We start from the raw sequence: 21,858 nt of genomic DNA, 5'->3' as shown, positions 1-21,858 counted from the left end.
TACAAATATTGAAAGCATTTAATAAGATGACTAAAATGTGTGCAACATGAAAATATTGTTCCATTTACATTGTGCAATGAATTGACAGTCCTATCTAGCCCCAGAGATGGGCTATTCAAAGTCTACTTCTGTGTTCTTGTCAACAACATATGTTTTATCAAGGTTTTATCAATATGTCTACTGTATGTAACATCTTCAATGTCTTTCCTATCCTTCTCACATACTTCCTTTCTCTGTCCTTTCTCCCATAGATCGCCTTCTCCCAGCACAACAGCATCATGGACCTGGTGCAGTTTTTCGTCACCTTTTTCAGGTACGTACCATTTAGATCAGTGGTTCTCGACCCTGGTCCTGGGGACTCAAAGGGGTGCACATTTTTGTTTTTGCCCTAGCACTACACACCTGATTGAAATCAACAACTCCTCATCAGGCTTTGATGATTTGAATCAGGTGTGTATTGCTAGGGCAAAAACAAAAATGTGCACCCCTTTGTGTCCCCAGGACCAGGATTGACAACCACTGATTTAGAGGTGACATTTTCCATGGTAAATCCCTTTGTGCTTAATAAAAATGACAACAGCAAAACAGTTCTGAAGGATTTGTGTTCCATGTGTGAGAGAGTCATTTTGCACCACCCACATAATCTTACCTGTTGATAGTATATATCTAATGAGTGGCTGGAAAGGAACAGACCACAAGATGTTGGATCTTAATTTGATCACTCTTTTGTTGCTGAGAATTGCGAATGTGTAGTGTAAATGCAAACTTGTAGTGTATTTGTGTTTTTAAAAGGCTTCTAAAGTTTGTTATTTCCACTTTGAAATTTGACTTGATTTGCCCTAAAGAAAAATGTATCAACCCCTACAAAAATGTCCATTCATTATAATCCACAAAATAATGAATATTTCCTGCTGCTGCAGGATTATTTCCCTGCTGTAGAAAACTGTCTCAAGATCTAACATCTGTAATTGTCTGCTGTCTCCAGGCTAACTTCTGCCAGTCAAACAGTTTCACTGAATGAGCAGACCGTGTTGTGTTCTGTGAGTGAGTTGTGTGCTGGTGTCCTGAGCCGGACGTGGATAAGCTTTAGGCCACCATACCCAGATGTCATCATTCAGAACCAGTTTGTGGTTCAGTCAAGTTGCTCCAAGAGCTTCTTCCACTGTGTCATGTTTCGTATTGGCACGCACACGGTCTTCCTTCTCACTAACTGTCATCTTTAGCAAGCGCCGAAGCATGTACTTTTCACTTCACAGATGTAACAGCTGATTTCTAGATATATTGTCACTCTCTGTGTTTGTCCTCTGCTCTTATCATGCCTTGTTACATTTACTGCAGTGATCAAGTACAGTTTCAATTATCACACTAAGTAGAACCTCCCCTGTGCATCATGGGTCCTGTGTGATGCTTCCACTTGGTAGTAGAAGCAGTATATGGGCCTCCCTGTGTTGCCTCAGTAGATTTATTTATTTATTTTTTAGTTCACCTTTATTTAACCAGGTAGGCCAGTTGAGTACAAGATCTCATTTACAACTGCGACCTGGCCAAGACAAAGCAAAGCAGTGCGACAAAAACAACAACACAGAGTTACACATAAACAAACGTACAGTCAATAACACAATAGAAAAATCTATGGACAGTGTGTACAGATGTAGGGGGAGGTAAGGCAATAAATAGGACATAAAGCCAAAATAATTACAATTTAGCATCAACACTGGAGTGATAGATGTGCAGATGATGATGTGCAAGTAGAGATACTGGGGTGCAAAAGAGCAAGAGGATAAATAACAATATGGGGATTAACATGGTTGTGAATGTGTCTATGTAAATGTGGGTTATGCATGTGAGGGTGCAAGGTCCATTGCATGTTTGTGTCTACATGCCTCGGTGTGTGGGTGTGGGTGTGGGTTTGTTGTCTGTGCTCCATTGATGTGTATAAAAGCTGAAGTGGCAGGGCGGCAGAGCTGCGTTGCCTCAGTGTGTGAGGAGAGCCCTGCAGGCTGAGGGTACAGCCCACTGACATGATGGAGCTGGCACCACAGAGAGAGAGAGCGAGAAATGGGGGGACGAGGGAGGGAGAGAGGGGTCGAGAGACGAGGGAAATGAAAGGAGGGGAGGGAAAGATAAATATTTTCCCTCAGAGTTAAATACTCTCAGTGCTTTACGTTGGTTCTCTTGCTCCAATCCTGAGTTAGGACAGTATGCAATCCTAGATTTTACCAGTCATCTTCTGGTTTCAGGTACTCTAACCACAGTTCAGCTGTTTGATCATTTGGCCGTGTTTGTTTGGCCCCTCTACATACTTCTCTTGTAGCATCTGTCTTCAGTTTCTTTCTTAGTATATATTCACCTTTTTGAGTGACTCTATGTGTGTCTGGCAAGCTATATATATTTCTGCCCATCTGCCCATCTGTCTGACTCCGTGGGTGTCTGGTGCTGTGTTTGTGTGTGTGACTATGCCACAGTGCCTTCCCATCCTGTCTCCCTGTCACTGTGATTGATATGTTGCCATGGCATTGCTGAACTGAGTGATTTCAACCAGATAAAGTAGCTGTTGTCTGAGAGGGCCCTTTCAAAATAGACACCTGAGATGACAGGAATAAAGAACTCTACGGGGAAAAAGAAAGGCGGAGGTGTATGTTTCATGATTAACCACTCATGGTGTGATTGTGGTAACATACAGGAGCTCAAGTCCTTTTGTTCACCCGACCTAGAATACCTCACAATCAAATGCCGATCCCCATTACCTCCCGAGAGAATTATCTTTGGTCATCATCACAACCGTGTATATTCACCCTCAAGCCGACACCAAGACGGCTCTCAAGCAACTACACTGGACATTATCCTGAGGGCACATTTATTGTAGCTGGGGACTTTAATAAGCAAATCTAAGGCATCTCGGGCATCAAAAACTCTCGACCATTGCTATTCTCCCTTTCGGGACGGCTACAAGGCCATCCTCTGCCAGATCACACCTCCATTCTTCTCCTCCCTTCCTATAGGCCAAAACTCAATTTGGAAGTACCCATGAAAAGGACTATTCAATGCTGGGTCCCATTATGCCTGGCAAAAACCAAACACTGCATTCCACAGAAAGAACCTCATACCAACGGTCAAGCATGGTGGTGGTAGTGTGATGGTTTGGGGATGCTTGGCTTCCTCCGAACCTGGACGACTTGCCTTAATAGAAGGAAGCATGAATTCTGCTCTGTATCAGAGAATTCTACAGGAGAACGTCAGGCCACCCGTCTGTGAGCTGAAGCTGAAGTGCAGCTGAGTCATACAGCATGACCATGATCCAAAACACACAATCAAGTCTACATGAAAATGGCTAAAAAGCAACACATTTGAAGTTTTGAAATAGCATATTCAAAGTCCAGACCTAATCCCAATTGAGATGTTGTGGCAGGACTTGAAACGAGCAGTTCATGCTTGAAAACCCACAAATGTCGCTGAGTTAAAGCAGTTCTGCATGCAAGAGTGGACCAGAATTCCTCCACAGCGATGTTAGAGACTGATCAACAACTACAGGAAGTATTTGGTTCCAGTTATTGCAGTTAAAGTTAGCACGGCTAGTTATTGAGTGTAAGGGGGAATTACTTTTTCACACAGGGGAATTGGGTGTATGTAAATTCAGGTTCTCTTGATCTAATATGAGGTTTTGGTTGAAGATCTCATAACATTCCAGACTATTTGCGTTGCCCCCCCAGCCCCCCCTTTTACGCCGCTGCTACTCTCTGTTATTATCTATGCATAGTCACTTTAATAACTCTACCTACATGTACATATTACCTCAATTACCTCAACTAACCGGTGCCCCCGCAACATTGACTCTGTACTGGTACCCCCTGTATATAGTCTCGCTATTATTTTACTGCTGCTCTTTAATTACTTGTTCCTTTTATTTCTTATTCTTATTTTTTAAACTGCACTCTTGGTTAGGGCTTGTAATCAAGCATTTCACTGTAAGGTCTACACCTGTTGTATTCGGCGCATGTGACTAATAAAATTTGATTTGATTCAGTATCAAAAATATGCAAAAATAGAGAAAATCAGAAAGGGAAAAAATACTTTTCACGGCACTGTATATTTATACTCCTGGACTCTGACATTGCTCGTCCTAATATTTCTATACTTCTTATTTCTTCCATTATTTTACTTTTAGATTTGTAGATATTACTGTACTGTTGGAAGTAGGACACAAGCATTTCGCTACATCCGCGATAACATCTCCTAAATATGTGTATGTGACCAATAAAATGTGATTTGATGTCCCTGCAATAGACATTTTAGCAGCTTATGCCTGTGTTTCCCAACTCCAGTCCTCCAGTACCCCCAACAGGACACTTATTCATTGTAGCCCTCAACAAGCACACCTGATTCAACTTGTCAACTAATCATCAAGCCTGTGATGAGTTGAATCAGGTGTGTTGGTCCAGTGCAACAACACAAATGTGTGCTGTTGGGGGTTCTTGAGGACTGGAGTTGGGGAAATGGGCTTATTTAAGTTTTAATGCCAGAGAATCCGGTGTTTGGAGGGTATATTGACACAGGGTGTTGTTAGGCCTGAGACAAAGTCGAATTTGAATGTTGAAACAATGTTGCAAATGTCGGAGAGACAGACAGCAAGGTTTGTACAAATCTCCGCTGTTGAAAACGAAATGTTAGTCTAAAAGAAATGTGAGATAATGTCTAGATGCTTTTTATAGTGGAGATCAAGTTTATAAATTGCCTGGTAGGGCTGATGAGACAGTGGATTGCGCAAATAGGCATTTTAACATCATAGATTTAGCCAGCGGTAACTTGTGGAATAGACACCAGCTGGAATGCGCTTTTAACCAGCATTCAGGATTAGACCCACCCGTTGTATAAATAGCTGAAGACAAGATTTGTTTATCCGTCCTTGGTATTAATAAATGCACTTTATTATTTTGGTTGTCTGAGTAAGGAGAAGTTTGGATGAGAAAAGGCTGGAACTAAGGCTGGACACATGAGGGGAAACACTTTCGCTATATTTGCACTATTTGTCATTTAAGTCACAGAATCACCTATCTACTACAGTATATCATGCTTATATTTAACACATGCACGCAGGAGAAAAAAAACCTAAAGTGTGGGGAAAAAGGTTGGAAGGTTCTCACTTAATTTTAACCTCCCACTAAACTCTCACCATGGAGTAGCAATCTAAAGCCTTGTTCACACCGCAGGCCTTAAAGTTCAAGTCAGTTTTGTTTTTCAAATCCGTTTTTAGAATACTGACTAAACAGCAAGTTACAAGTGACCAAATCGGATTTGTGTGTGTTCAGACAGCAGTCATTTGCTGACATGGCTACGCTAGTTGTCATAGTAACTGCCGGTGTGTGCGCAGTGGTGTAGGCAAATTGTTGGTGGTGCTCGTGCTTCTTATCACTTATCAGTTATGTCGCAAGCTATGGTGACAACAATGCCTGCCAGGAACGTCTCCCTGTTGCCTTGAATGTTCAAAATCATAGTGTAAGAACACTTTTAAAGTCTCAAAAGATATGATGATCCAACTTTCAAAACAATACATTTTTGACTAGCCACAGAGCAGTCAGTCAGCTAGCTAGGTAGGTACTGTAGCTGTTTAACTTTCTAGCACAGTCACTCATTTGTTTGTAAACGATTAACAAGCTAGTTAGCGACCACATGTTCTTGTCAATCTGTCAACAGAGTAGCTAGCAAGTAACAAGATAAACCACTTGATGGCAAATAAATCAGATTTGACTGTTCAGACACAAGTCGCATGTCCAGAAATCAGACTTGTATCTGAATTCTAACCACCTACGAAGGTTGCTTGAAATATCAAAATCCATGTGCTGTTTGGCTGTGCAGACTGCAGGAAAAAGAACGGATTCAAATCAGATATGCCACCAAAAAAAATGGATTGAGTCACTTCAAACTGTGAATGTGAACAAGGCTCAAGAGACTCTGATTAACTGCTAAAAACTAATTTGACCAGCTTTTATCTGAAGAGTCGTTGCTCTCTATCATTCACCCTTTTCAGAGCGGTTCCCTAAATGAGCAAGAAAAATTGTAATAATGAAGGAGCGTTTATGGTGCTTCTCCTCTTTAGCCCCAATGCTACTAGAATTGGTAACATTGCAGTTCAGTTTGGTCCAATTACTCTTTTCCTCTCTCTCAGCTGATTAGCAATCATCTCTGCTTCTTTTCTCGCTCAAGTTCAGCACAGAGACAATATACAAAGCTAAGTGGCTATTAAGCCTCTTTCAGCTGTCCCAATTAATTCAAAATGTATCAACACTGTGCCACTGCGACCTGAGGAATACTCCAGGCAGTGTGACAAACAACACTGCTTCGTGTGCTCTGTGTCACAGATAGAAAGGTAAACAATTGGGATCGTCTTATCCACTGTTTGGTCTCCCTTAGAAATCAGCCTATGGTGTAGAGATGGAATTGAGCTTTATTTCTTTTGGTAATTTGTGGATTGTGTGTTGAGGATTTGGTACTGATCGCATAGTTTGCTACTGGTGTTTTCTGCTATGTTCTCCAGTGATTGTGATGATTGGATGTCTTTTAAACCCCTTCCCCATGTTCATGCGATCCACTATACTGAACCTCAGCCCCTCCACACACACACACACACACACACACACACACACACACAATTATACTTACACACACACAAATATACATACACTGAGCTCTTCCCATGACATAAACTAACCCGGTGAATCCAGGTGAAAGCTACAGTGGTTCCTCCTTTAAAAGTTGCGAGTTTACGCCGTGGGACTTAGAGGTAAATTGTGGTTTAGTACAGTACCCTGCGTCACCACTTTATTGCTCCAGACCAGCGCAAGGGGTAGTTAGAGCACTGATTATGCTTTTGGGTCCTACTGTGTCTCTAACTGACAATGAATGGGCGACATAAACCTAAATATAAACTGATAATTGTGCACGACTTCAGTATTACTTACTAGAACTGTTGTTACACTAAGGTTTTTATTATTTTATTTTGTTAGGATTATTTTGCTCTTAGAACTGTAGGCCACTCCCGAACGGTCACGTTGTACAGCGCCTGAGTTGCCTGACGGTCTAAGACACTGCATAGCAGTGCAAGCTGTATTGCTACAGATGCTGGTTCAATACCCATGGCGGCCTCGACTGGGAGACCAATGAGATGGCTATAGGTTTTTGGTTTATCTCCCTCTAAAAACAGAAATAAATCATTCTAAATAACAAACAGGCTTTATTTACAAATTAGTAACAATGTTTACGTTCTTTGCAAACAAAATAATCTCCAAATGATTGTTATTTTTTTAAACAAAGCGACTATTATTATTATTATTATTCATTTAGAATTATATAAAAGCCCGTTGGATATTCTCACCGATATATTATTAACTCTGTTATTAGCAGGACAATATATATTGGTCATATTAGTCATGGCTCCCGAGTGGCGTACAATGGGACTGCCTTGCAGCTGTATCCACTGAAAGCGTGCGAGGTTCAAGGCACGAAGGAAGGGGGCACGGGATGGGCTGCAGAGCCGCGCACTGAAGACCGACCTAGCCCATGGGAAAGGGGGAGGGTGTGGACCCCCACCCCGCCACACTGGCAACCCTTTTTAGGGGCATTGCACTAATAATGGCACTGACTAGGAAAACGTTCCCGCTGTTCTGTTCTTAGTGCCAGTCTGCACGTTCAAACTAAAACAATGTAACTAATAATGGCATCTTTATGCTTTCATTAATAAAATAATGATAAAAATACTCTTTCAAAATGCTGATGTTTATTTAGTTATGGATCCATAAAGAATTACTATGGGAATAAATATCAGTGAATTACATAAATATGCTCCAATCCTCTATATGTAATTATTGGCGGAGAGTCACGTCATATTTTTCGATACACTGTAGGCCTGCCGTAGGGGACATGAGTCTCACTAGTGTTGAGTAATGTGCTGTTAAAAGTGGTGTAGGTCTTGTTTATTGAAAGAGCATTTTGAAGTTAGAAGCAATAGGATTTGAAGCAAAAGCCTACAACTATTTTAGCACCGTTTCGCGCTGCTCTGAGACAAGCATGGGGACTGGTCTTGATAAATCAATGAGATTTTTATTTTGACTGAATCTCCGTTTGGGTATTAGTTAGGGTGTTGAAATGTTATGCTCTTAGTGTAACCTTTATTTAACTAGGCAAGTCAGTTAAGAACAAATTCTTATTAACAAGGACAGCCTACTCCTTCCTCCCCGTCAGGGAATTGAACCCCGGTCTCCCGCGTGCCCGCATAATTAGCATTAATGGTACCAGTGGTTCACACTTAAATAACGTGCCATAGAATTCTGCGGCACCATGCAAGCTGCGCCGCTGTACGCTGCAACTTTTAAAGGAGGAACCACTGTATGATCCCTTATTTATGTCACTTGTTAAATCCACTTCAAACAGTGTAGATGAAGGGAAGAAGACCGGTTAAATAAGTATTTTGGTAGTAGGTGCCAGGTGCACCGGTTTGAGTGTGTCAAGAACTGCAACGCTGCTAGGTTTTTCACATTCAACAGTTTCAGTATCAAGAATCGTCCACCACCCGAAGGACATCCAGCCAACTTGATACAACTGTGGGAGGCATTGGAGTCAACATGGGCCAGTATCCCTGTGGAACGCTTTCGACACCTTGCCCCGACAAATTGAGGCTGTTCTGAGGGCAAAGGGGGGTGCCACTTAATATTACGAAGGTGTTCCTAATGTTTTGTACACTCAGTGTATATCCATTCAAACATTGGTTTGAATCTCATTGGTTGCGGATGACTTAGCTAAAGCCATTAATGTATATGTGAAAGAAACCCCAAGAAAGTATGCTCAACGACAGGGAGTGGAATCAGCTTTCACGCTCTCCTCCCCCTAATACCAATAGAATAGCAACAGTTAGCCCTCTTCTCTCCCCATTACTGCAGTAAGCCGCCCCGTTTGGGATTAATTGCTGGCTGAGTTAATAGATTTGATGTGGAATGTTGGACTGATTGTGTTTTGAAATATGGCCAAGCCAGTGAGCGGTGTTGGAGGAGAGGAAGAGTCTGTTCCCAACCATCCTAGTTACACTCCTGACAGCAATATGGAGCTACAGCCATCATAGGGTTGTGTGAGACTTTATCATGTATTTATTTTCCCACAGATTTAAGACATTGGTGAAGAAATCGGTCATAGACTATGCTTGACGTATGGTCATATTTAATCAGACCTGCCATAGAAATGTTTATGCCATATCTAAGTTTACACAATATTGCCTGCACACAAATGGTTATAGGGAAAACTAGAAGTATGTACCATACAGTTTTCTTTTTTTACTGAAGAATGTGTTTGTTTATGATTGAGTTTTGCTTTTCATGAACTGTGTAATTGATTGTGTGTGTGTGTGTGTGTGTGTGTGTATATATATAGAATATATATATATAAAATATATTATATTTTTGTTTCATCACACCAGAGGACATTTCTCTAAAAAGTACGATCTTTGTACCCATGTGCAGTTGCAAACCGTAGTCTGGCTTTTTATGGCGGGTTTGGAGCAGTGGCTTCTTCCTTGCTGAGCGGCCTTTCAGGTTATGTCGATATAGGACTCGTTTTACTGTGGCTATAGATACTTTTGTACCTGTTTCCTCCAGCATCTTCACAAGGTCCTTTGCTGTTGTTCTGGGATTGATTTGCACTTTTCGCACCAAAGTACGTTCATCTCTAGGAGACAGAACGCGTCTCCTTCCTGAGCAGTATGACGGCTGTGTGGTCCCATGGTGTTTATACTTGCATACTATTGTTTGTACAGATGGACGTGATACCTTCAGGCGTTTGGAAGTTGTTCCCAGGGATGAACCAGACTTGTGGAGGTCCACAATTTTCTTTCTGAGGTCTTGGCTGATTTCTTTAGATTTTTCCATGATGTCAAGCAAGGAGGCACTGAGTTTGAAGATAGGCCTTGAAATACATCCACAGGTACACCTCCAATTGACTCAAATTATGTCAATTAGCCTATCAGAAGCTTCTAAAGCCATGACATCATTTTCTGGAATTTTCCAAGCTGTTTAAAGGCACAGTCAACTTAGTGTATGTAAAACGTCCTCTCACTGTCAACTGCATTTATTTTCAATAAACTTAACAAGTTCCACAGACATGTGGCCACAGAAATGGAATAATGTGTCCCTGAACAAAGGGGGGGTCAAAAGCAAAAGTAACAGTCAGTATCTGGTGTGTTCACCAGCTGCTTTAAGTACTGCAGTGCATCTCCTCGTCATGGACTGCACCAGATTTGCCAGTTCATACTGTGAGATGTTACCCCACTCTTCCACCAATGCACCTGCAAGTTCCCTAGCCCTCACCCTGTGATCCAACAGGTCCCAGACGTGCTCAATGGGATTGAGATCCGGGCTCTTCGCTGGCCATGGCAGAACACTGGCATTCCTGTCTTAAAGGAAATCACACACAGAACGAGCAGTATGGTTGGTGGCATTGTCATGCTAGAGGGTCATGACAGAATGAGCCTGCAGGAAGGGTACCACATGAGGGAGGAGGATGTCTTCCCTGTGACACACAGCGTTGAGATTGCCTGCAATGACAACAAGCTCAGTCCGATGATGCTGTGACACACCGCCCCAGACCATGACGGACCCTCCACCTCCAAATTGATCCCGCTCCAGAGTACAGGCCTCGGTATAAAATGCTCAATCCTTCGACGATAACGCAAATCCTACCATCACCCCTGGTGAGACAAAACAGCGACTTGTCAGTGAAGAGCACTTTTTGCCAGTCCTGTCTGGTCCCGCGACGGTGGGTTTGTGCCCATGGGCGACTTTGTTGCCGGTGATGTCTGGTGAGGACCTGCCTTACAACAGGCCTACAAGCCCTCAGTCCAGCCTGTCTCAGCCTATTGCGGACAGTCTGATCACTGATGGAGTGATTGTGCGTTCCTGGTGTAACTCGGGCAGTTGTTGTTGCCATCCTGTACCTCTCCCGCAGGTGTGATGTTCGGATGTACCAATTCTGTGCAGGTGTTGTTACACATGGTTTGCCACTGGGAGGACGATCAGCTGTCCATCCTGTCTCCCTGTAGCGCTGTCTTAGGCGTCTCACAGTACAGACATTGCAATTTTTGCCCTGGCCACATCTGCAGTCCTCATGCCTCCTTGCAACATGCTTAAGGCACGCTCACGCAGATAAGCAGGGACCCTGGGCATCTTTCTTTTGGTGTTTTTCAGAGTCAGTAGAAAGGCCTCTTTAGTGTCCTAAGTTTTCATAACTGTGTAATTGATGTTTAGATATGTATAGTGTAATTGTTGTGTATTGATGTGTTCATGCAGGGCTCATCTGATGAAGAGACCTTGGTCTTAATCAGACTCCCTGCAGACTCCCTGCTTAAATAAAAGTTAATAAATAAAACCATTTTTTTTAAAGTACTGTATTTGGTACACCACTAACTAGGCTAATTCCTCCGATAGTTGATGTACTAGTGGTTTTCCAGAACATGTGGTGAGAGAGCATATCCACAGCCTTTCAGCAGGCTTGGCTTGGAAATGTCACGATAATTAAAACTCTTTAGCCCTTTACGATGTGGTCATTGCTTCTGCGGTTCTTTCTAGCTGTACACGGAAGGCGTTATAAAGATAGCGATTGTCTTGGACTGTAACTCACAAGTGTCTCTAATTGACTTCCTGCCTTGGCGGTTTGGTGCGTTGGCCTCCAGGACTTGTAAAAGCTGTGGTTGAAAGACGGGCTTTGTGTGATCTAACCTCCAGATGTCATTGGCATTAGGGTCACTCTGTGTGACAGTGCTTTCTGTCAGAAGTGCATGGCCATTCCTACCCTCCCTGACCCACTCTATGGAATGCACTAGCTCCCTGGGGTTATTGATGGTGTCCATTTGATGCCATTTCCCCATATTTCACTTGGTTTACTTCAGCAGCCAGCCATCAATCTTAGTCTATTTCATAGTGTTCGGTGCTGCTAGCCTTGTGGCGGACATTTTTGTAATCTTCTCTAAAGTAAACAGACAGGCAGCGCTCTATGCAGGCACATGGAGAAATGAAAACAGTCAGAGAAGTTGCAAAGGCAACCAAATCAAATCAAGTTTATTTTATATAGCCCTTCGTACATCAGCTAATATCTCGAAGTGCTGTACAGAAACCCAGCCTAAAACCCCAAACAGCAAGCAATGCAGGTGTAGAAGCACGGTGGCTAGGAAAAACTCCCTAGAAAGGCCAAAACCTAGGAAGAAACCTAGAGAGGAACCAGGCTATGAGGGGTGGCCAGTCCTCTTCTGGCTGTGCCGGGTGGAGATTATAACAGAACTATGCCAAGATGTTCAAAATATTCATAAGTGACAAGCATGGTCAAATAATAATCATGAATAATTTTCAGTTGGCTTTTCATAGCCGATCATTAAGAGTTGAAAATAGCAGGTCTGGGACAGGTGGCGGTTCCATAACCGCAGGCAGAACAGTTGAAACTGGAATAGCAGCAAGGCCAGGTGGACTGGGGACAGCAAGGAGTCATCATGCCCGGTAGTCCTGACGTATGGTCCTAGGGCTCAGGTCCTCCGAGAGAGAGAAAGAAAGAGAGAATTAGAGAGAGCCAAGATTTTCAAAATGTTCATAAATGACAAGCATGGTCAAATAATAATCAGGAATAAATATCAGTTGGCTTTTCATAGCCGATCATTAAGAGTTGAAAACAGCAGGTCTGGGACAGGTAGGGGTTCCATAACCGCAGGCAGAACAGCTGAAACTGGAATAGCAGGAAGGCCAGGCGGACTGGGGACAGCAAGGAGTCATCATGCCCGGTTTGCCGTGACGTATGGTCCTAGGGCTCAGGTCCTCCGAGAGAGAGAAAGAAAGAGAGAAGGAGAGAATTAGAGAGAGCCAAGATTTTCAAAATGTTCATAAATGACAAGCATGGTCAAATAATAATCAGGAATAAATATCAGTTGTCTTTTCATAGCCGATCATTAAGAGTTGAAAACAGCAGGTCTGGGACAGGTAGGGGTTCCATAACCGCAGGCAGAGAGAGAGAGAGAGACTGCAAAGTACATTGACACATTGACAAAGTAATTCCAGGAGATGATTACACTGGCCATTTAAACCATTGACAAAGTAATTCCGGGAGATGATTACACTGGCCATTTAAACCATTGACAAAGTAATTCCAGGAGATGATTACACTGGTCATTTAAAGCATTGACAAAGCAATTCCGGGAGATGATTACACTGGCCATTTAAACCATTGACAAAGCAATTCCAGGAGATGATTACACTGGTCATTTAAAGCATTTATAAATTATTTCTTAAGTATGAATAGGGCTTACTTTAGATCAGGTACTGCAAAAAGTGAATTGTAAATGGTTTAAAAGGACACCTTTATAAATAATTTTGTAAATCATTTAGAAATCATTTTTAACTTGTGTGATTAACTGTCTATATATAGCGCTTCCTAACATTTACACGTAGGAATACTAATTAATAAATGGTGATCAAACTATTTATAAATGCCTTATAAATGGTTATTACTGAACGTTATTAGAAAGCGTTACCAGATTGGTCATGTGACCGCTAAATACAGGTGGTAACCCCACATGGTAGACCATGAAAATGGCTCCTGACCCTTCTTGTGACATCATACCAATTCTATGAATTAGGAAATATTAAAATGCTAGGGTTGATTGTAAAATAGTAGAATGAATGGATAACATAATGGATGATTAACTAATTGTTTGATTGATTGATTGATTGGTTGTCCTGTTGTCCTCCTGCAGCTGTTTCCTGTCCCTTTTGCTGGTGGCGGCGGTGGTGTGGAAGGTCAAACAGACGTGCTGGGCGTCCAGGAGGAGAGAGGTAGGTCATATGTCAATCTCCTCAGCTGTCGTAATTGTTGGAAACCATGGTGGTGTTCCAGGCAGATTACTTTTCAGTTGCACTGTGCACATCTACCAGTATTTAAGTGCCACATCAACTGAGCAGACAGGTATCAGATTACTAAATCTTATGGTGTAGTTGGGTGTTGGGAGATCTGGTGGGCAACTGAAATGTAGTCTGCCTGGAATGCGGCCCATACGTGGAGCACACCATACAACACCAGATTCAAACTGACGCAAACGAGAGGGTGCTCTATTCTCACCAACTCAGACACTGTGTGTATCTCTTTCTCTCTGTCTCTGTGTCTCTCTCGGTGTGTGTCAATGTATCTTGAATAGTGATAATTGGTTAGACTATCAGGTACAGTATATGCATATTTGGCAGCTTTAGAAATATTGACAAAATTCTCTCTTCACCTTTTCATGGACAAGTGAAACAGGCCAGCTCCTCAATGAAACTGACTGAGGGTCGACTACAGAATGTTTTTGTAATGGTAGTACTCCCCCCATTACATTCTGTACCATACCCAATGTGTGCAGTTCACTAGTAGTTTCACCTGCAGGCAAAGTCCCATTTCCCCCTCCAGTGCCAAGGGTCGTCACAGCCACAAAGTCAGAAATCAAATCAAAATCAAATTGTATTTGTTACATGCTTTGTAAACAACAGCTGTAGAGAGAAATAATATACATTTCAAAATAATAACAAGGAATAAATACACTGAGTAATGATAACATGGTTATATACATGGGATAGCAGTACTGAGTCGATGTGCAGGGGTACGATGTAATTGAGGTAGATACAGTGCATTCGGAAAGTATTCAGACCCCTTGACTTTTTCCACATTTTGTTACGTTACAGCCTTATTCTAAAATGGATTAAATAAATGTTTTTCATCATCAATCTACACACAATACCCCATAATGACAAAGTGAAAACAGGGTTTTAGAAATGTTTGCAAATGTGTTAAAAATAGAAAACAGAAATACCTTATTTACATAAGTATGCAGACCCTTTGCTATGAGACTCGAAATTGAGCTCAGGTGCATCCTGTTTCCATCGATCATCATTGAGATGTTTCTATCACTTGATTGGAGTCCACTTGTGGTAAATTCAATTGATTGGACATGATTTGGAAAGGCACACACCTTTCTATATAAGGTCCCACAGTTGACAGTGCATGTCAATGCAATAAACAAACCATGAGGTGGAAGGAACTGTCCGTAGAGCTCCGAGACAGGATTGTGTCAAGGCACAGATCTGGCGAAGGGTACAAAAAAGATCTGCAGCATTGAATGTCCCCATTAACACAGTGGCCTCCATCATTCTTAAATGGAAGAAGTTTGGAACCACCAAGACTCTTCCTGGTCACTAGAGTTCCTCTATGGAGATGGGAGAACTTTCCAGAAGGCGCTCCTCTGTAAAAGGCACATGACAGCTCACTTGGAGTTTGCCAAAAGGCACCTAAAGACTCTCAGACCATTAGAAACAAGGTTCTCTGGTCTGATGAAACCAAGATCAAACTCTTTGGCCTGAATGCCAAGCGTCACGTCTGGTGGGAACCTGGCACCATCCCTAGGGTGAAGCATGGTGGTGGCAGCAGCGTGCTGTGGGGATGTTTTTCAGCGGCAGGGACTGGAAGACTAGTCAGGATCGAGGGAAAGATTAACGGAGCAAAGTACAGAGATCCTTGATGAAAACCTGCTCCACAGTGCTCAGGACCTCAGACTGGGGCGAAGGTTCACCTTCCAACAGGACAACGACCCTAAGCGTTTATGAGAATGTCCCTGAGTGGCCCAGCCAGAGCCCGGACTTGAACCTGATTGAACCTCTCTGGAGAGACCTGAAAATAGCTGTGCAGCGAGGCTCCCCATCCAACCTGACAGAGCTTTGATTTGATCTGCAGAGAAGAATGGGACAAACTCCCCAAATACAGGTGTGCCAAGCTTGTAGCGTCATGCCCAAGAAGACTCAAGGCTGTATTCGCTGCCAACGGTGCTTCAACAAAGTACTGAGTAAAGGGTCTGAATACTTATGTAAATGTGATATTTCATTTTTTGAAATATATATATATATACATTTGCAACAATTTCTAAAAAGCTGTTTTTGCTTTGTCATTATGGGGTAATGTGTGATGAGGGAAAAACATGAATTTCATCCATTTTAGAATAAGGCTGTAACGTAACAAAATGTAAAAATATACTTTCCAAATGCACTGTTTAGACATATACTGTAGGCAGGGATAAAGTGACTAGGCAACCTTAACCACACTGTTAACCTGATGCCTAACCTTAAATTAAAACCATTTTTTGTTTTCATGAATTTTTACGATATAGACAATTTTGTGGCTGAGCTATGTAGTGGGAACAAGTGCCAAGTCAGCTACTTGACCCTTGGCTGTTCTGAAGGGTGTGTTAATGTCACCCGCTCTGCAAACACGGCTCACTCCTTAATGAACGGAGCGCAGCAATAAACAAGGCCATTCCCCCTTAATTACTGCTCCTCATGAACCAATTAACTCTGATGGAGTGATGCTAAATGAAGTGGAATAGAGTGATATATCACTTAAAGAACAGATGCCACATCGTGTTCATGCTTTCTCTTGTTTTACTTTGTTTTTTTTCACAGGCTGCGAAACAGTACCATAAACACACGCATACAAATGTGCAACTTAAACGAGTCATCATTAGGCTTTTAAAATCAATAGGAACAGCAGCGTGGATTTAATTGAGATGGTAACGTGCTCGGTTTCTGTGGTATCCATTGAGATTTCACAGGGGACTCTGATAGTTTAACACTGGTGGCTTTGTTCCTCCTCTGCCAAGGCTGCCACAGTTGGCACTTTTCTCTTCATCAAATATGTGCTTTGGAGATGGGTGCTCCAAGCGTTCAGATATGTAATGGTTTTAATATCACAGAGGAGAATATTCCCGCCTGTCTTGTCCCTTTCTTGGCCCTTTGATCAAAATGTTTGCATCATATTAGACCATTTTTAAAGTATTTTATGTTTCAGATTATCAGATGAGTTTTATATACAGTGGCAAGAAAAAGTAAGTGAACCCTTTGGAATTTCCTGGATTTATGCATGAATTGGTCATCAAATTTGATCTGATCTTCATCTAAGTCACAACAATAGACATAGTGTGCTTAAACTAATAACACACAAATTATTGTATTTTTCGTGTCTATACTGAATATATCATTTAAACATTCACAGTATAGGTTGGGAAAAGTATGTGAACCCCAAGGCTAATGACTTTTCCAAAAGCTAATTGGAGTCAGGAGTCAGCTAACCTGGAGTCCAATCAATGAGATGAGATTGGAGATGTTGGTTAGAGCTGCCCTGCACTATAAAAAACTCTCTATTCACAAGACGCATTGCCTGAAAAAGTGATCTCAGAATATCTAAGATTAAGAATTGTTGACTTGCATAAAGCTGGAAAGGGTTACAAAAGTATCTCTAAAAGCCTTGATGTTCATCAGTCCACGGTAAGACAAATTGTCTATAAATGGAGAAAGTTCAGCCCTGTTGCTACTCTCCCTAGGAGTGGCCGTCCTGCAAAGATGACTGCAAGAGCACAGCGTAGAATGCTCAATGAGGTTAAGAAGAATCCTAGAGTGTCAGCTAAAGACTTAAAGAAATCTCTGGAACATGCTAACATCTCTGTTGACGTGTCTACAATATGTAAAACACTAAACAAGAATGGTGTTCATGGAAGGACACCACGGAAGAAGCCACTGCAGTCCCCCAAAAATATTGCTGCATGTCTGAAGTTTGCAGAAGTGCACCTGGATGTTCCACAGCGCTACTGGCAAAGTATTCTGTGGACAGATGAAACTACAGTTGAGTTGTTTGGAAGGAACACAATACACTGTGTGGAGAAAAAAGGCACAGCACACCAACATCAAAACCTCATCCCAACTGTAAAGTATGGTGGAGAGAGCATCATGGTTTGGGGCCGCTTTGCTGCCTCAGGACCTGGACAGCTTGTTATCATCGATGGAAAAATGAATTCCCAAGTTTATCAAGAAGAATGTAAGGCTATCTGTCCGCCAATTGAAGCGCAAGTTGGGTGATGCAACAGGACAACGACCCAAAACACAGAAGTAAATCAACAACAGAATGGCTTCAACAGAAGAAAATACGCCTTCTGGAGTGGCCCAGTCAGAGTCCTGACCTCAACCCGATTGAGATGCTGTGGTATGACCTCAGGAGAGCAATTCACACCAGGCATGCCAAGAATATTGCTGAACTGAAACAGTGTTGTATAGAGGAATGGTCCTAAATTCCTCCTGACCATTGTGCATGTCTGATCCGCAACTACAGAAACCGTTTGATTCAGGTTATTGCTGCCAAATGAGGGTCAACCAGTTATTAAATCCAAGTTTTGACATACTTTTCCCACGCTGCACTGTGAATGTTTACACGGTGTGTTCAATAAAGATATGAATACGTAAAATTGTTTGAGTTATTAGTTTTAGAGGGCTGTGTTTGTCTATTGTGTTGACCTAGATGAAGATCAGATCAAATTTTATGACCAATTTTATGCAGTAATCCAGGTATTTACAAAGGGTTCACATACTTTTTCTTGCCACTGTATTGGGACCGCTATTGATTTAGTCAAGTCCTTCAAAGTTCTCTGCCACGTTTGGATTAGACCTACTGTAGGAAGTTGTGTTATACTGTGTGAACCAGGTTTTCTGTTGTATCTACTGTTGTAGAAGTGTGTGTGTGTGGTTTGGATGGCCGCTGGGAGTATAAAATACAGCCCCTGTACATGTATTGCACTCCTGTTTGTACTTATGCAGCAGATATGAATCCATAACACAGAGCTTTATGCCAGTATGAATGGTGGTGATATCTGCAGTGTACTGTAAAGTCTCCTCTTACCCGGCTCTCCGTGTATTTGTTTAGCCCTGTTCCCCAGTGAGAGCACACTTGCTTGTGGACACGTCTACATTATTAATGAGGAAGAGTCCCAAATCACTGAAGAGCTCCACTGCTGCATTCACTGTGTCTCACCCCCCTCTCTGTGGAGGCCAACACTCAGCATTAACATGGCAGGTCACCCATGGGTTAGAGTCCAGTGGCACTGATATCACACACAGCCAGCTGTATTAGTTATTTTACTACATCCCATATATTACAGGGGGTTGGAGCCCAGTTTTATGAACAGGGTGGAAACAGAGAGGCATGTAGTGAAATGAAGAAAAACATTTCTGTCAAAAAGATGTTATGTAAAGGTAGTGTGATAACCATTCTAGCACCTGTGTGCCTGTGGTCAATAGGGGAATGGAGTGTTGACTTGGTTTTGTGTGTTTGTGTCTTTCTCACACAGACACACACACACACACACACACACACAGTCAGAAACAGTGAAACGCCATTGTCTGTTGTCAGTGCTGGCAGCTCGTAACTTTGATTAGATATGTAGGAGTCTTCTGAACCATTTCCTCCATCACTTACCCTGCACCATCAAGGGGAAAATTCACAATATAAATGAATGGAGTTGGATGCTAATAAATATGAGATATAATATAATATGTTATTACAGATAATAAATATTAGATATAATGTAATATGTTATTACAGATAATAAATATTATATATAATACAATATATATTGTTACAGATATTAGGTATAATATAATATATATTGCTGATACTAGGTGCCTCGGATGCTTGGGGTCAATTGGACCAAATGGGCCTAATTAATAACAGCCATTATTATTTTTCAATGTTTTAATTTCTCTTTAAGATTGTTAGTATATTTTAGTATATTTTCTCATGGGTTGTAAACGAGGGGTCCAGGGTTATATAAGTGAAACCCCCCCCAAAATGATATTCTAAATTATACTGTACATGCCCATGGGGGAATCGTCCTCTGTGATGATTAGGGGACTGGTTTGCAAACTTACATGTAAACCACATGTGCTCTAGGTTTCTGTCATTTTATTTTCAACAATAAAGGATGCAGTTTTATCTATATATGTGATCTTCTAATAGATTACAGAGATGATAGGGGGCATAGATCAAGTCCCAACTATACAGTAATACGATAAAGGCCAATGTCTCATTATTTGACTTAATTCCATTGTACTGACAATTATATTGTATTCACAGAGGCGCATATCATTTGTTAGCACATCTCCTAAGGGTAAACTCTTGGGGGGATTCTTGTAGAGAAAATGTGAAAATGGGATCTCTTCAGAGTTAATTATGGATCACAACCAGCAGAGTGGAAAATACATTTACAGCTAGTCTTATGCTAATTACGTTTCCAACAATACTTTTTGGATATGAGATCAAACAATCAAAACTACTTTGAAATTCTAATGAAGATGCCCAAGACGGCTTGTACAGGCGTCTTTGATTCCCCTAATAGGGTTGCCCCTCTGTAGACCGTGAAAAAGCTGTATTTTGACAACTAACCTCATTAAGTTTGCTCCTCTTCTCACAATTGATAAATAAACAAACAAAGAAATAGATAATGGTCTTCTCATTTAATTGTCAAATGTATGCGTCGCTCTCCTATGTTCTATTCATATTTGGTTGTCTGATACCCACTCTTTATTTCTCCTTCTCTTAAGCAGCTGTACAGGAAATGTCTTCTTTACATTTGCATTGGCTCATATTTACCCCTAAAATGTTCAGACAGCTAAAATATGTATTGGGCTTAGTCAGATTGGAGAGTATAGAAGGGGTGCATATGTCTCTCACCAGCTTCCCTCTGAGAATACCTTCCATCCCCCTCTAGTCTCCAGTCCAATATCCTAACTGCTAATCCAAACCACAGACAGATGTTGCCCAATTCTCTGATTAAATGCAGATTTATTCCTGTAATTTAGTTTAACCGCTGTCGTCCTCAAAAGAGCAACATGAATTTTGTGGGCATTAATTAAACTGTGTGTGTGTGATTGTGTGTAATATTAGGTGAGAGACTTGTTAAGGCTGTCCACTTCTGACCTTTTGGCATCTGTATGATAATTGCACCAATTTCCCGTTATGTTCCTTATCTTAAATTAGACGGTCGTATTTCTTTGCATAAAGCAGTTCACATAATGCATCAATGACTGCAAAGAAATGAAACAAAAAAAGTTTAAAGATAGTCAGCTGTATGAGCTGCAAAAACATTCCATAATGACCAGAAATTTGATTCAATTCAATGTTTTAGGGTTATTTGTTTTTCTTTAACTTTCCCTGATATTCTCAAATTAGCCAGATTTGAAAGCAATTATATACATTTACAATAGATTAAGTTGCTCCCAGTAAACAAATGTAGTCATTTAGATGTTTGATAATCTAATTGATAGTTATTATATTTTCTGGCAGTAGTGTAACAGTCACCTAATGTTTTGAGGGAGAATAAATGTCATGAGAAAGTTATTTCAATAGCTGTCAGTGACTCTGAAGGCCTACAGTACTTGGTGTTGGTACCAACTATAGACCCCTCACACTGTGCAACACAGACCACAATCTCCTGTTGGACAGATTATGTTGTCTGAGCCAGTGAGCACCAAATCACCCTTGCCCCATATTTGGCAGCCATTAATAATGGAGAAGGGTTTAATGTGGCCACGCATTGGCTCCCCCGGACAGCTTCAGTGTAAACAAACCAACGCCCAGCCCCCAAACGTCAGCAGCACTCAGTCAGACAGGCTGACGGCTATTCTGCATGCCACCACAGATCACCACAGCACTCGTACGGAGGGAGGATGATGTCAAAGTTTGACCAACCTCCTTCAATGTTGTATTTAAAAAATCATGACAGAAAGACCATCTGGTAGGACAGGTTTCTTTCCATTTAGGGATGGATTTATCAGAGCCCATTTAGTTAAACCCAAGGTTTACCCTTTCATACACGAAACGGTATCATACCACCATGTTAGCCAGTCTACCATATGCTGATCAGGATCACAGTTTTATTTACCCATAAATCATGTTTTTTCTTTAGAATTATCAGATTATACATACAATTTCAATAAACAG

General features: G+C 41.6%; 1 protein-coding gene across 4 annotated transcripts in view; it reads left to right on the top strand.

Moving 5' to 3' along the window:
* The window catches only part of LOC139562617 (attractin-like protein 1), a 290,320-nt gene that overhangs the window by 176,324 nt on the left and 92,138 nt on the right, over positions 1–21,858 (top strand). For 3 of the 4 annotated variants that reach the window (XM_071380435.1, XM_071380434.1, XM_071380436.1), the window contains 2 exons: positions 252–313; positions 13,772–13,850. In XM_071380435.1, the coding sequence (XP_071236536.1) occupies positions 252–313; positions 13,772–13,850 (141 nt within the window). Of the gene's footprint in view, positions 1–251; positions 314–13,771; positions 13,851–18,783; positions 20,356–21,858 lie in introns of those variants that run through there. The other variant, XM_071380437.1, reaches the window with a different exon arrangement.

This window comes from Salvelinus alpinus, chromosome 32 (genome assembly GCF_045679555.1).
Source record: "Salvelinus alpinus chromosome 32, SLU_Salpinus.1, whole genome shotgun sequence".
Classification (NCBI taxonomy): domain Eukaryota; kingdom Metazoa; phylum Chordata; class Actinopteri; order Salmoniformes; family Salmonidae; genus Salvelinus; species Salvelinus alpinus.
The sequence above is the reverse complement of the archived record's forward strand: the minus strand, read 5'-3'. Positions and strand labels throughout refer to the sequence as shown.